The 16,217-nt window shown below is 39.3% G+C and overlaps 1 protein-coding gene across 1 annotated transcript; it reads right to left on the reverse strand.

The window, feature by feature from the left end:
• Positions 1-1,381: 1,381 nt before the first annotated feature.
• LOC105301931 (zinc finger protein 791-like) lies at positions 1,382-15,482 on the reverse strand. The gene is made up of 4 exons (XM_023520267.1): positions 15,317-15,482; positions 5,170-5,296; positions 4,905-4,965; positions 1,382-4,529 (listed from the first exon to the last, which is right to left on the reverse strand). The coding sequence occupies exons 1-4, from the start codon at positions 15,377-15,379 to the stop codon at positions 2,960-2,962; spliced, it is 1,821 nt and encodes a 606-aa protein (XP_023376035.1). The 5' UTR covers positions 15,380-15,482; the 3' UTR covers positions 1,382-2,959.
• Between the last annotated feature and the right edge of the window lie 735 nt (positions 15,483-16,217).

The raw sequence follows: 16,217 nt of genomic DNA on the forward strand, positions 1-16,217 counted from the left end.
CAAACTAATGACTACATGATATATACACAAAATTTGTAATGATGGTAAAAGTGAAGATGGGCCATGTCTATATCTTTACCTTTATGGAGAATCTTTACTGTTAATCAAAAAAAGGAGGAATTCTGTATTGCTGCCCTCTATTTTCATACCCAAGCAGTTCCTGAAAAAGTGTTTAATATGAGTTACATGGTCGAAATATAAGTAATATATAATTACTTATATTTCCTCACTTTCTGAGGTTCGTATCCTCATAGAAAAGAACTATATACACCCCAGCCTCCCTATTGTGTCACGACACTTTTTAATTTCCTTCAAAGCCTTTATTTCCATCCTGTAAACTAAATCTATATCATTTGTTATGCATCTCTTTTCCTACAAAAATATAAGCACCAGCACTGCTGTTGTATCCAAATCCTACAGTACCTTGATTATTTGTGCCATGTTGGATACGATGACTCTAAAGTGCATGGCAATGAGGGATGTTGAAACATGAGCATCAAGAGTATAGTCTCTTAGCAAAAAATGCTTGATGAGACCAGTGGTCCTTTCTCCCTTGCTAGGTTCGTGTTCTCTCGCAAGTTACCTAAACTACAGTCCTTAGTTGAGTCATAAAAAACAGTATTAAAAATATTATGTAGTATATCAAGAAGTGAATTTATATATTTTAATTGACACACCTACGGTAAATGGTGTACTATAACATAGGAAATACATCAGTGTTCAGATGAGTACTAAAGACATATGGACGGGGAGCTAACCTACAATTTTTGTAATGCCATCTCTTATTCTGTTGAAAAGAAATGTCACACACCTCCTTCATCAAAGGTTCCTGGTGACCATGATGGACAAAGACAAAAATAAATATATTTTGTAACCACATTTCAAAAATGGTAAAAGTGACAATTCCAAATTATAAAAATGACCAATACTGCCCTCTTCTTACTGATATGACTGACTGGGGCTTCTTACAAATTCAATTTAGCTTCATTATGATGTTTTTTGCCTTCTAGAAAACAAAGTTTATGATTATCAATAATATGTTTATCTCCTCATAGCATTCAATATACAAAAATGTTCTAGTGATTTGCATAGCCATCAAATCATCTAACACGAGACAAATATTAAAGTCCTGGCAACCTTTTATGTTTCACCCCACAGTCATGTGTACTTTGTGGTCACTCTTATTACAGCATTCATAATACACTCCTCTTTGAATACAGGCATACTCCTGCAGGTCACTGGCAAGAGGGTCCTACAGAAAACCATGATTTAAGGTTTTTGGTATTACAAGTGAATAAAAATTAGTGTCATGACAAAAGCTGTATAAGCCTTAGAAAAAATTACCTGAACTTGAATGCAATGATAAAATTGACTCATAATGTATAATGATTAAATGAAGAGAACTGCAAAGTTTATTTCAAAATCCATAATTACAATGGGACATTTTAACATATCCTCTCAGGAAACGAAAAACATAACATTTGTTAGCACATGACTTAGACAAGTTAATAAAATATTTCTAAGAAAAATCTACAATAGTGTTCATTTGGCAAAAAAAAAAAAAAAAGCACATACCTTTAATCACATACAATCAAACACAACTGAAAGCATATTGAGGGATTACATTCAGCTACAAGCAACAGGAAACACCTGCAGTCTTCCTGACAGGAGGAAGGTGCTTTTTTTTTTCACATGGAAGGACTGAGTCAAGGCAGCCATTGCACATGCAATAGAGAAAAAGATTCCCATGTTCTTCTTGTTGATGGCCCCATTGTAGATGTCATGGTCAATCAGAAAAACATGCTCATTGCACTATTAACAGCATAAGATGTTTTGTATACAAGTGAGACCTTATATGGATATAATCTAGAGAAGAAGGAATCAGACATAGCATGAAAGTCTGAATCAGTTTCCTGGTGGACACAAGAGGGCTGACGCAAGACTCCAGACTCCAATGCACCTTTGATGTGAGTCTTGGGAAGACATCAGCAGAAAGTTATACCTCTCAGAAAATGGATATTAGACAGTTGGTAGAGGTTGTGAGGGTAGTCTTGATTGGAAAGTTAAAGAATCCAAAAAATGGAATGGAAGGTGGTGTCCTTGAAGGTCCTATATATCTGTCTGTCCAAATGGTGGCTCCAAAATCTGACTGTCTTGTTTTTGCCTTTCAAATCTAATGCAAGTGAGGTTACTAAGGAATTCTAACATGGAATCATAAAAGGGATGGTTTCTGGAAAATCAAGTTCCTAACATTATCCACAAGGGAAATATTTCCCACTGTAGATTTTGTTACTCTAATACAGGTCCCTCTTCTTAAATCAAAGTCAATTCACCAACTACTAGTCAGAAGGAAGGATAAAAAGCAAAGGCACAAATATAAAAATAATATTCACATGAAACTATATTATTTCATAAAATTGCCATTCATAAAATTTATTCCCAATATTTATCAGTATGTAAAATGAAAAAAAGCTTTCATATCCATCATCCCCCAAAAGGAGCTTTAGCAGAGGGAAAGGTAGACTATATATAATAATCTAAGGACATGAATTGCCACAAGGCTACTACGAAAATCCAACTACTAAACCGTTCTTTTTTAACGGTCCCTTAACACAGAACAAACAAAGCATTATAAAAAAAATTTTTTTAACATAATTGCATATAAGAAATACATTTCAATCACCCATGAATCTAACAGGTTTCAAAATAGAGACGTATTATTAACATTTTAAGAAAAAAGCAATATTAATCTTACGTACTATTGTTGAAAGACAACTCTTAGAATTATCTTACACCTGATTATTCATTTCTGAACATAAGTAGTAGCAATCCAAGGTCCAATAATGCACTTTTAAAGAGAGGTTTAGGAAAAACAATGTACTTACAACTTGAATAAGAACTGTTTCATGTTGAAACTTTTCTGGCACGTTATATATGGATTAACTTCTATCAAGTTTTCTCATGTTACACTTCTGTTCTCCTCTGGAAGTTTCATGTGTAAAGATACGGGCCAATACAAGTCTTTCCCATGCTGTATAAATTCAAGAGGTTTTATCCAGTATGTACTTTCATGTGTTTGAAAGGAACTGGGATAACTGAAGTCTTGTCCACATTCTGCACTTTTATATGGTTTCTCTTTAGTGTGCATTGTCAGGTGTCTTCGAAAGTTTGTATGATAACTAAAGGCTTTTCCACATTCCTTACATTCATAAGGTTTCTCTCCAGTGTGAGTTCTTTCGTGTATTTGAAGATAACTGAGATATCTAAATGCTTTACTACATATTTTACACACATAGGGTTTCTCTCCAGTGTGAGTTCTTTCATGTGTTCGAAGATAACTGGGACATCTAAATGTTTTATGACATATTTTACATTCATAGGGTTTCTCTGTTATGTGAGTTTTTTCATGTATTTGAAGATAACTGGGATATCTGAATGCTTTACTACAAATTTTACATTCATAGGGTTTCTCTCCGGTGTGATTTCTTTCATGTATCTGAAGATAACTGGGACATCTAAATGCTTTATGACATATTTTACATTCATAGGGTTTCTCTGTTATGTGAGTTCTTTCATGTCTTCGAAGATCACTGAGACACCTGAATGCTTTACCACATAGTTTACATTCGTAGGGTTTCTCTCCAGTGTGACTTCTTTCATGTGTTTGAAGACTTTGGTAACATCTGAAGGCTTTTCCACATTCCTTACATTCATAGGGTTTCTCTCCGGTATGAGTTCTTTTATGTTTTCGAAGATAACTGAGACAACTAAATGTTTTATTACATATTTTACATTCGTAGGGTTTCTCTTCACTGTGAGTTCTTTCATGTATTTGAAGATAACTGGGATACCTGAATGTTTTACTACATAGCTTACATTCATAGGGTTTCTCTGTTATGTGGGTTCTTTCATGTTTTCGAAGATAACTGAGACAACTAAATGCTTTACTACATTTTTCACATTCATATGGTTTCTCTCCAGTGTGATGTCTTTCATGTGTTTGAAAACTTTGATAATATCTGAAGGCTTTACTACATTCCTCACATTCATAGGGTTTCTCTCCACTGTGAGCTATTTCACGCATTTGAAGAGAACTAGAAATACTGAAGGCTTTACCACATTGTTTACATTCATAGAGTTTCTCTCCAGTGTGAGTTCTTTCATGTAATTGAAGTGAGCTTGAACAACTGAAGATTTTCCCACATTCCTTACATTTATCAGTTTTCTCTCCGTTGTGAGTTCCTTCATGTTGTTCAAAGCACTGGAGATGACTAAAGGCTTTCTCACATACATTACATTTATATGGCTTCTCTCCACATTTCAGATACTCATAGGGCTTGTGTCCAGTGTGACATTTGATGAGTCCATCAAGGGATGAATGACACACCAAGACTTTTCCACATGAACTGTGCTCACATGGATTTATTCCAGTAGTTTTCTTCTTCAGACTGAAATCTGTAATAAGGCTGAAGTGTTCTCCACGTTGACTAACCTCTTTACTTTCACAGAGTCTCTCTACCATTTGAGTTCTTTAAAAACAAGAAGCACATTTTAAACGATTTCTTTATTAATGGTTTTATAGTAATTATATTTATTTTGATTTATAAGAAAACTGTAGCTATTCTGTCTTGTCTAAATTGTCTGAAATATGTACTAAGGCTCTCCAAGAAGACTTCGCCCTTGCTATTATCAAACTGTGATATTTAAATATAATAGGGTTTATTAATGCTGTTTCCAAGTGAACAATTTTGCAAACACTGAACACGTATATTTAAGAAAGTATTTTTCGTAAAAATTTTCTATGAGAGATATTAGTTTATTAGTTTTATCTGCTTTTTTTTTTTTTTTAACATCATAACAAACTAAAATTCTCATAAGACATTGCTTTCTATTGTGCAACTCACCTTAGTATTCTCCCCTGGTTTTTGTACTGATCGTCAATGTCAGGACCTTTCCATTCTTTTCCTAAAATACAGACCCAGAAAAGTGATTCCAAAGCATTAAAATTATAGAAAAATTATCAGCTTCTAGATTCATGATGAGCTGTGACCATGCCCAGGTTATTTATCGGCATCCTCCCTTTCCACATTCCACATCTTAGAACAATGCTGATGAACAGAAAACACTTGTTCTCTAATTGATGAAGTGGAGGTAAGTTGCCATCCTTACCCACTGAGGCCAGGTTCCTGATGGTTTCCCGCATCACATCTCTATAGAGTTTCTTCTGTGAAGGATCCAGTAAAGCCCACTCCTCTGGGGTGAAGGTCACAGCCACATCCTCAAAGGTCACTGAGTCCTAAAACATCCAACATATGGGTACAGTGGGATGTGTGAGACTGACAGCACTGGACATCTAGACTCCATTTATAGTAAGGTAACATATGATTCTCTCATCTCCAAACATCTCATCTATGACTTGATTATCAAAAACTCACTCTCTGTCCACACTTGCTCATAAATTTAATAAGTAACCATAATTAACACATGGAAATTACTTACACATTTTTACTATGATCACTTTACATCTTATTTATCTCCAATGTCAGGGTCCTGAACATGTAGGGAAATAAGAAAATTGCTATAGAAATGAAACATATATTATTAAGACCATCAATTCCTTGTGAAAAACAATTTTTTCATCTTCTTCCTCATTACCCACCTTTTATAGCACTTGAAGAGACAGAGGGTAAAATGTGCATAAAGTTTTAAGGAACAAAACATAGTGAAAAACTGGAAGTTTTTCCTTCTCTTCCCATCAACAAAGCCAGCTGTCCATGTCATCCTAAAGTCCTTTACCAGTAATCAGGTGCAGCTGGCTGGATGTAAAAATGCTTGAAGAAAAGGACTGCTTTGAACTTGTGGGGTATTTATCACAGACTGAGTTCTTCCTTCTCTCTCTGTCCAATACAAAGAAATTGAAAAGTTATTTGGAACTTAGAGCTCAGACACAAAGAAGAAGGAATGGCAAGTTAGATCACAAAGTCCCTGTACTCATGTGCTCAGGGTTGCTTCCGGCCAAATTTTAGAACACATGCTGAGATAATGGGCCAGAAGAGCTCTTTCTAGTCAAACCATAACAGGGTACCATGGGCCTCGCTGCCCTTGAGGAAGAGATTACAAGCTGCAGATTTCAATGGAGTTCATTGAAGTCCACATGGGTTGAGATGAATTTGCCCATGATTATAGAATACATAAAGGATTCAACAGTGCCTTCCTCCAAAAGAACAGAAAATTTCCATTCTCCTATCTCAGAGGAAGTGTTTACCGAGTCACTCTGGAGACTACTTTGCCAAGTTCTGGTATGGCACTTTAAAAACTCAGGAGCTGTCATTCTCATTCTCACACACACAAAATAGAAATTAAACACACACACACACACACACACACACACACACACACAACCTGCAGAAAACCCAACCAAACAAAAATAAAAGTAAAAGAAACTTGAAATGAACAAATCTTCTTAGATCCACCAGAGCCTTGATGTCACAGGCAATACTGACATCTCCAAAACAGGAAAAAAGAAAAAAATATATATGGTATTGTGAATATGCCCCAACTATTCTGTTATTCACAAGGCTTGCATTAAAAAAGAAAAAAAAATACATATATATATACATATATATGTATTTTTTTTCACCCAAATCTACTGCAAAGATGATAAAGAATGACGACAACAACAACAACAAAAAACGAACACAATATCCATGAACCCTAGGGCAACTTTTAACACGAGGTCTGAAATACATGTAATGGGAATACCTGAAGAAAAACAGACAGAAAGAAACAAGAAAGGTAAGTGAGGGAAGAGTCACTAAAATTTCCTAAAACTCATAATAGATGACATACTGTTAATCCAGAAAACTCTAAAACAGAAAACATAAAAAACACCAAATATGTATACTTAAGTATACCATATTCAAATTAGAAATCAAAAACTAAAGAGAATGTATTGAAAGAAGCCAGAAGGGTAAATAGACTATAGGGTATAGAGAAACAAAGATGTGAATTAAATCAAACTTCCTTTTCAGGAAAACACACACACACACACACACACACACCCACACACCCACACACACAAGAACGGGAGTGCAGTGAAATACTGAATGTTTTGAAATTAAAACAACACTCTCATAAAACTGTGTCAAGCAAAATTATCTTCAAAAATAAAAGAGAAATAAGGACTTTCTGAGACACAAATAGAGACACTAATAGATCTACTTTGAAATGTTTCACAGTTCATCAAAAGAATGTAAATGATAAAGGTAGAGTAGCAGAAAAGGAATTAATAAAGATAAAACATCTTTTGTATTTCTTATATAACTCATGATACTTAAAATAATATTAGCAATAATTTAATATTAATAAAAATGTTTATGGGTAGTTGAAATAAATGATAGCAATGTGACAAGGAAAAGTGGAGGGAGCGTTGGGAATAGTGTGGTATGTGGTACTTGTACAACCAGTGAAGTGGCGGAGTGTTACTTGATATAGGATGTGCGTTAGTTGTAAATGTGTACTCAAAACCGAAACTACTACTATCAGAAAGGAAAAAAGGGGGAAAGGAAAATAAAGGATTTGACAGGGCAACAGCTAAAAAAGTTCTTTTTTTAAATGTGTGACTGATATGCTATTAGAGAAATAAAAAATTAGGTAAAATGCTCAATTAACGCTAAAACAAGCAGACAAAAAGACTGAAGACAAAAAGAAATAAAGAACAAAGGAAACAAATGGAAAACAGTAAAAACATTTGGTAAACATTAATCTAACAGTATCAAAACCCACTTTAATCATCAATAGTATCAATATAATTGAAAAATACAGCAGTATCAGAGTTTCAAAAATCACACTTACTTATATGTTGTCCACAAGAAACCCACTTTAAATATGTAGACAGATGAAAGGTAAAGGGATGGAGGAAAATAAACCATGCCAACGGCAAGCAAAGGACACTGGCATGGGCATGTGATTTATAAACAACCGCGATTTCAAACCAAGGAAAACTCCAGCGATAAAGAGGGACACTGCATGATGACAAAGGGGTCCATCTCCAGGAAGGCACAGCAGTCTTTTAGGTGTATATATGCACAGCAAAACAGAGGCAAAATATATAAGGTGAGGGCTGACAAAATGCAAGGAGAAACAGACTCAGCTGCTGTGGCTGGAGACTTCAATACCCCCTTATCGTGAATTATAAATTCCAGGAGCAGAAAATCAGGAAGGACAGAGTGGAACTGAGCAGCACTCTGAAACAGCTGGACTTAACGGTAACCAACGGAATACTTCATGCAACAGTAGCAGAATATGCATTCTTCTCAAGTTCACATAGAACATTCGCCAAGACAGAACTCATCCTAGGACACAAAGCACACCTTAAAATTTTGAAAGAACAGGAATCATACAAAATATGCTTTTAGACCACACAGGAATTCACCCAGAAATCAGCAACATGAAGAGAGTTGGAAAACCCCTAAATACATGCAGATTCAAAAATACACAGGATCAAAGGGGTCTCGAGAGAAATGAAAAATTATTTTGAACCAAATAAAATGAAAACACAATGTAGCAAAGTTTGTAGGACGCAGCAAAAGCAATGCCTGGAGGGAAATTTATGGCACTGAACAAATACACTAAAAAAAAAAAAAAAATCTATACTCAATAATGTAAGCAACTACCCTAAGAAACAATTTAAAAAGAATATTAAACTGAAAGTAAACAGAATAAAAGAAATAATAAAAATTATGAAAAAGTCAATAGTATTGTAGAAAATCAATGGAGAAAAATTTTTTAAGTCGCTTCTTTGACAAGATAAATAAAACTGGTAAACATCTAAACAAGATAACTCAGAAAAGAGGCAGAAATTACTACCATCAGAAAGGAAACAGGGAGGAAATGAAAACAAAAAAGGATTTGATAAAACTGAACATTTGCTTAGGATAACAAACTGCCAATAGAGGAAAACTTCCACTTCTTGCAAAAGAACATCTTCACAAAACCTGTAGCTAAATCTACCGCTTTTATTCCTCACGACATGAGTGTCTACATTAAACACCAGAAAGAACCCACAACAACAGAGGTAACTCCTGGAATTAATAAGAGACTAAAGCAAAGATTAAGGGAAACACAAGTCAACTGCTTTCCTATAGACCCACACAAGTACACTCAACCGATCTTTGACAGAGGAAATAAGGCAATTCAATGGTAAAAGGAAGACTTTTAACTAATAATGCTGGCAATAACACACGAACATACATGAAACAAATATAGACACAGGCCTCACACATTTCACAAAAATTAACTCAAAACACATCACAGATCTAAAATGTAAAATGCAAAAATAATAAACTTCTACACGATAACACGAGAAAATCTAGGTGCAAAGAAAACAACAACGAGGTATCACTATGCACTTATTAAATACTCAGAACACCAAATGCTGGTGGAGATGTGAACGCGCAGGCAATCCTCACTCGCTGCTGGTGGGAACGGGACTGGGTACGCCTACACTGGAGACAGGGACTTTTTTTCAAAACAAAATGTACTCTTACTACACATAGTGAGATCCAGCAATCATGCTCCTTGGCATTGACCTAAATGGACTGAAACCTTATGTCCACACAAAAACCTGTACATGAATATTTGTAGGCACTTTATTCATAATTAGCAAGAGTTAGAGTTAAGTAAGGTGTCCTTTGAAAAGCAGACAATCAATGGTAAATCCATGCAATGTAATAAAAAAGAGGGATTAAGCCATGAAAAGACATGGGGGAACCTTAAAAGTACATTGCTAAGAGAAAGCAGCCAATCTCACAAGGTTACACACTGTATGATTCCACTGTATGGGGCATTCTGGAAAAGACAAAACCACGAGCCCATAAAAAGATCTCTGGGTCTGAAAGATTAGGGTTAGAGGGAGGAATGAATAAGGGGAGCACAGAAGATTTCTGGGAAGTAAAACTATAATACGGTATATAAAAATGATGGATATACATTATTACAAATCTCAAAACCCATAGATCCTATAACATAAAGTCAACATTAATATAAACAGTGCACTTCACTGCATCAATACTGGTTCAGCAATTGTAAATAATGTACCACAGTCATACGAGATTTAAAAAATAATGGAAACTGTGTGGATGCACTGTGCTCTCTGAACAATTTTTCTGTAAGCTTAAAATGGCTTTTAAAAAACTGAAGTCTATCAACAATCAAAAAAGATAAAGGCAGACTCACTACAATTCACCCTTGATGACTGACTGATGGATGAAACAGGCCACGTATCATTCAATTAATCAGACCTTATGTCAATACGCCAACGCGGTGCCCTATGAGCCTGCGACCAGTACGGAGGAGAAGCTTCCATGGATGCCCCGTGGGAGAGCGGGGTGCTCTGTGTTCCGAGAAGCGCCGTGGTTACCACCAGCGGAGTCTGGAAGTCCAAGGACGGTTGGCAGTTTCCTGGTGAGTCTGGTTTTGGGGAGCTGGTTGTCCTGGGGTGCAGACAAGTGTTACCTAGATCTACACGTGGGGTGTCTCAGTCAAGACATCCCCAGAGTTCTCTTACCACAAAGGGGCAGCTCAGACAACGGTGCAAGGGCCTGTGAACATAGGCAGATGGGGACAACTGTGGGCCAGCGGTAAGATGACTGCTGGATGTCTGGGGAGCTGTGTGACCCTTGGGCTCAGTCCTTTATCAGGAATGTCCCAACGAAGGGATGAAGAGTCACAGCTCTGCACTGCGCTCCCCCACGTACGAGTGTGTGTGGTCCTCCTGAGAGTCTGCCCTCCCCAGGGCCGGCCGCTCACTGAGTCCCTAGGAACAGCCCAGGGAACCCAGGAGCCTGCGAGAGGGGCGACCTCCTCCAGCACTGTAACTTCTTTCAAGGGACTGGAGTAAGGAAGGTCACCCCTCTTGCAGGTGGCGCAAGCTGGAGGGCCAAGGGCTGGCTCCATCATGTCACAAGCAGATGTCAGCCGCCTTGTTGAGCACAGGGAGCTGTTTCCAGGGCCGAAGGCACAGGCCCCTCAGCAGCAGGTCCCGTGCTCAGTGCTTATGACAGCCTCTGTTTCAAAGAGAGCCCAGCACGTCATGATATCTGTGGATACGATGGCATATCGTATGGGCCTAGGACAGTTTTTTAATCAGAAGCCTAGGGACAACTGAAAGCCCTCCTCCAGAGCCTCACGTCACTGCCAACAGGGTTAGAGGTCCTGATGTGACAACCAGTTGCTGTAGAGGGTGAGTACCCTGGGCTTAAGCAGGGCTTGAACTGCTGCCTTCGCTGTGAAACTGAAACCATGGTGCTGTCCACTGTCACCCGGAGGGTTAGGATCTTTGCTGCAATGGATGCAGGGGCAGTGGCAGCAGCCGTGTTACTGAGGGGTCCTGCTGGGCCCTCTGGGATTTCCCCACCTACTGTCTGTCATCCCTGTCTCCTCTGTCTGAAATAACTGCTCCTGAAGGAGTGACCATCTGATGGGCTCCCCTCATTCACCAGGCATAATCATCCTCGTACCCCCAAGATCTGTCCCTAATGTCTGGGCAAACTCAGCGTCAGTCACACATTCTAGCTAAACACACACTAGGGTTCCAGCCAAGACACTGACCCAGGAGCACTGTAAGGAGGGTTCCATTCTCATACTCTGCTCACGAAGGACAAGGAATTACTTAAACTGCCAACCCGGAGTCCTGGGTATACAGACCCCAGGCTCGGTAGATCCACTACACAGCACAGGGCAGCACAGCCCACAGGAGAACTCCCCAGCAAGCAGCAGCTCAGTGCGAGGGCCTCCAGGTCCACATTGGCCTGACAGATAAGGAGCAGTAGGGGGAAAGGGAGGGGTGGGGTTACGTTGTCAGGAGTCAAACATCAAGTAGGTGAACCTGGACTACTCACTGCAAGAACAAATACGAGTAAGAAAAATGTTCATCATACTGGCCAGTTTTTATATAAAGAAATTAACGAGATGATTAGGAAGTGATCAAAACTGGTTATGAGTGTGGCTGGAGTGAGAGCTCCAGAGCAGAGCAGGATATGCAGGCAGAGAGTCTTCTGTAGTTAGTTACCTATCTCAGAAACGTTCTTAACATTCCCATGCATATTAATTTAAAGTAAAAAGTGATATGTGTATATACCATATTTCCTATGATTTATCATTATTTTAAATTAACTTTTGCTTTTTAAAATTAACTTTTCTACATAGACACCACTCCACGATTTAATCCTTTAAACACTAAATGATATAAAAATGCAGACCATAAAGAATTTGTAAATCGCTTTCTAACTAAAAGTACAAAAAGCATTGACAATTTTCTCTCTGCTATATTTCACAATAAGGCTACATTAGGAGATGAGTAAGATATTATAATGCACTAGATTTGCAATTAAGCTCTGAAATGGACAGGGAATTTCAAATATTTACGTAAGCTTTAAGGCGTTTCCTCATATTATTGAAAATAAATATTCAACTGTTTTTTTCCTCCCTTACATTAAAATTAGAGTTCCTTTACCTTGGGAACAATAGTATAGCCTTTTACATGTCAAAGCTCTCTAGGGACAGGGACATACAAAACAGACCTAAAAATGGAAAATGCACTTGAGCACTTAAAAACACCCATCTCATATCTTAAGTTTCTCTTGCCTGAATGGAAGAAAAATTCTATTTGGTCCGCAATTTTCTGTCCTTACTCACATCGTATCTCTCAATCAACTTCCAATTTAAAACCCCCAGTTTTAATGAAAACTGGAATCAAAGGGCTGCAACATTTAATGAATAAAGGAATCCGACAAAAAGAAAGAAATATTGGAATCAAGGCAGATAAGCAACCTGCTTCCCTACACAGAAACACATTCAGAAAGTTGAACATAATCACAAACTTGGGGGTCTAGACACCCCTGGCTGGGACAGAATCCCTGGAGTGGGTCAGTCCCTGGGGAAGGAGGGTGGAATGCTTGAGCCACTCCAGGAATGAAATCTGGGAGCCCAATACCTACCCCCTATACCCCCACCCACCTCCTCCCGCCAGGCTTCCATTTTCACAGTGAGGAAACTCAGCCTGATTCAGCTTAAGTTCTGACCCCAGTGAACTCCCCAATTCATAAGCCCTTCGTTCACAAGACAGAACCCCTGATCTTCACAGACTTTCTTCTTGTGCACAAACTACACTCTGAGTGCACCTAATCTGTGATGCAAAACTCAAAACGTCTAAAAATGTCTAGGCCTAAGGATATCACAACCTCAGAAAGGGCATCATCCCTCCTGCCCCGCCCATATGTACACCTGCACCCCCGGCTTTCCAGGGCTGTAGTTTCTCTCAGTGTAAAGTCTCCTTCCATTGTAGGTATGGGCAGGTAGGACACCTGCAGGGGAGGCTCCCAGAAGAACCAAGTGGGCCTTCAAATACTTCTCTTTTATAAAATAATAAGTAAAATAAAATAAATAAAAATAATAAATAGAGCCACATTAAAATGGAGCCAGAGCTGCCATCCCAGAAGAAATGCGTTGTATGTCTTATGCCTCAAATCTTGGAATGTTAAGACAGGGCAAAATAACCTTTGGACTGGGCCTAACATTGTGTCCCAAAGAACAGTTTGCAAGGATAACAAGAAAGCAGATATTCTCACTACAGAACTGATGACTAACTGAAAATTTAAAATTGTTTAGAATTAGCTGTGTTATGTCACTATGCTACATCATCTGCACTAATAAAAATGCCTTTCTTCTATTGATGTAATGGTTCTCCTTTCCTTTCTCATAAATATCTCTTGCCTTTATCTCCTAATTGGAACATTAATTGGGCTTCTGCCTGAACCGACTCTTCTCAAATAGCTATTCTATTGATCTCAAATAAGTTCTTGTTACCTCTCACTTTGAAAGGGCTTTTTTGTTGTTTTCTTTTCTAAGTTAACACTTCACAAGCTCAAAGGAGCCTTGGTTTGAGTCACTGACCACACAGGTCTCTGTTCTCCACTAGATTTGCTTGGGACCATCAGTGATATGTTAAATGACACAAATCCAGTATTTATGTGGAAAGGAAGAAAATTATAAAGGTTTTTTTACTAGTTCAACCAGAAAACCTGAAATATCTTTTTTTCAAAAGTCAGTTAATTACATTTCCAGGAAAAGAAAGTAATTTATAAATAATTAATAATACTTGAACAATTCTACTCTGCAAGTCTAAGCCCTCAAATTGTATTTTAAAAACACCCCAAATAAAACAAACCTCAGAAACGTACTACACATGCTCAGAAAGAAAGAATGAAAGAATAATTCTATTAAAATGGATAGTAATATTGGAATACTTTATTTTCTGAATTCATCTCTTTTGTGCCTGTTTGGAACTATTTTATACAGTGTTTCAAGCTCTACTGATTAAATACATTTTATCCCTATTGAAAAAATAAGACTTAAGTCAATAAATGTTTTCAACTGACAAACCCCGTGAGGGGCAGTGATGACAGGAGACAACATGGAGGAAAGTTTCCCAAGAGGAGCCTCCACCCAAAGGACTTCCCGAAGGACGTCTGTGCCCAGGGAAGGTCCTGGGTGGGGAGGAACCCAGATTTCATAAGACGTATTCAAGGAGGGTGGTTATTGTTGGCTTTCCTCTCACGCAAAATATCCGTAAGCAAATAATAAATCTTTTTAATAAAAAAGAGCATTGCAAGGCTCTGGGTAAAAAATAAACCATTAAAATATTGGGACTGTCTGAAATAAACACGGAGAAAAAAATAGTTGATAATGATGCTGTGATTCGGAGGGGGGACGGTGGCTTAGGGAATGCCTGTAGGTGACTGGAAATTTAGGGGCTTATTGTCAGCCCTAGGTGAACATAGGTTGTTGGGGGACAGGGAGGTGGATTTCAGACCCTGCTCCCTAAACCTTTGGAAAACTCAAGAGAAAACGGGTCACCCCCTAGGAAGAAAGAAGGGGCTGGGGATCCCAAAGACCGTAGCTCCTCCCACGCATGAACCAGGATGCCCAAGTCACGACTGTCCCTCGATGACCCACTGCGTAGTCACTGCACCATCTGCGGAGGCACGGAGCTGCGCGCAGAGCTGTCCAGGGAGGCTCTGCGGCCAGGGCCGAAGTCGCCGCGCGCAGAAATGGGACAGTACGACTGGGGTCCCGGCTGCCGACCCACCCCCTACGCTTCGCGCTGGAGGGGACCGAGGTTCAAGCGGCGCCCGCGGGCGGAGGCGGAATCCGGTGGCGGACCCCAGACTTGTCCGCAGGGAGGCCCGAGATCCGCCATGGCCGGTTCCAACCAGCCCCTCGTCCCTGTCTCCCCACGCCACAGCAGAATACTCACCATTTCTAGGTTTCCTGCGTCTCCCTGAATCCTTCCTACGACTCCAAGACCAGTGCAGATCATAGCGTGACAGAGGCTGCGACAGATCCACCAGGGACCATCAACCGCAGGCAACACCAGACTCTGGGAGCCGCAGGACGCAGTTGAGACGCCCACGCCTGTGCGGCACATATCCCCACCCACCTGCCCCAGCGGCACCCTTGATTGGACAGTTCCCAAGGCCGCGCCCCCTCATGCCTGAGTGACAGCTGGCGGCAGAACGCAGTCTTTGCTGAAAGGGCTCCGCTCGTCTGCAGTACCAGACCCAGCCTGCAGTATTACCAAAAACAGATTTTTTTTATAGTCCCGGGGCTACCTGTGTTTTCTTCCAGCTCTTGGTGAAGGCCAGGGCACAGGTGTGCACAAGGAATTCCTGATTTAGTTTTCAGATGGAGCAAGTAAGTGACTCAGGCCAGACCTGACTGGAACAAGAGGACCTCATGTCTTCTAGGGACAAGGGCTTGGCCATAAAGCTGAGTCCACTCATGGACTTCTGATCCTTGTTTAGAAACACAGGCACTGATATGTGACTGCACCATCTTTAATAGATTCTGGCTCCACATTGGTCTTTGATCCTTGCAAGCTTTGAGTCTTCCATTCATCCCTTCCTCGTCTTAAGTCATTTGGTCCTTAAGGAAAAGAAGCCCAGAGCTCTTGTCTCTGGTAAGAGGGTGGAACCCACAGCAGCCCCGGCCTAGGCTCAGGGACTCATTTCAGTCTAACCACAGGGCTTGAGATATGTTCCTTACCCCCTCAGGTGTTCATTTTACAATGGCAAGAAATTTAATTTTGATAAGTTTTTGCATTACTCCCTAAAAAACTTTGAAATGCAAATGACTGTAATATCCCTAAGATTTCTATT

This window comes from Pteropus vampyrus, unplaced genomic scaffold (genome assembly GCF_000151845.1).
Source record: "Pteropus vampyrus isolate Shadow unplaced genomic scaffold, Pvam_2.0 Scaffold255, whole genome shotgun sequence".
NCBI classification, from domain to species: domain Eukaryota; kingdom Metazoa; phylum Chordata; class Mammalia; order Chiroptera; family Pteropodidae; genus Pteropus; species Pteropus vampyrus.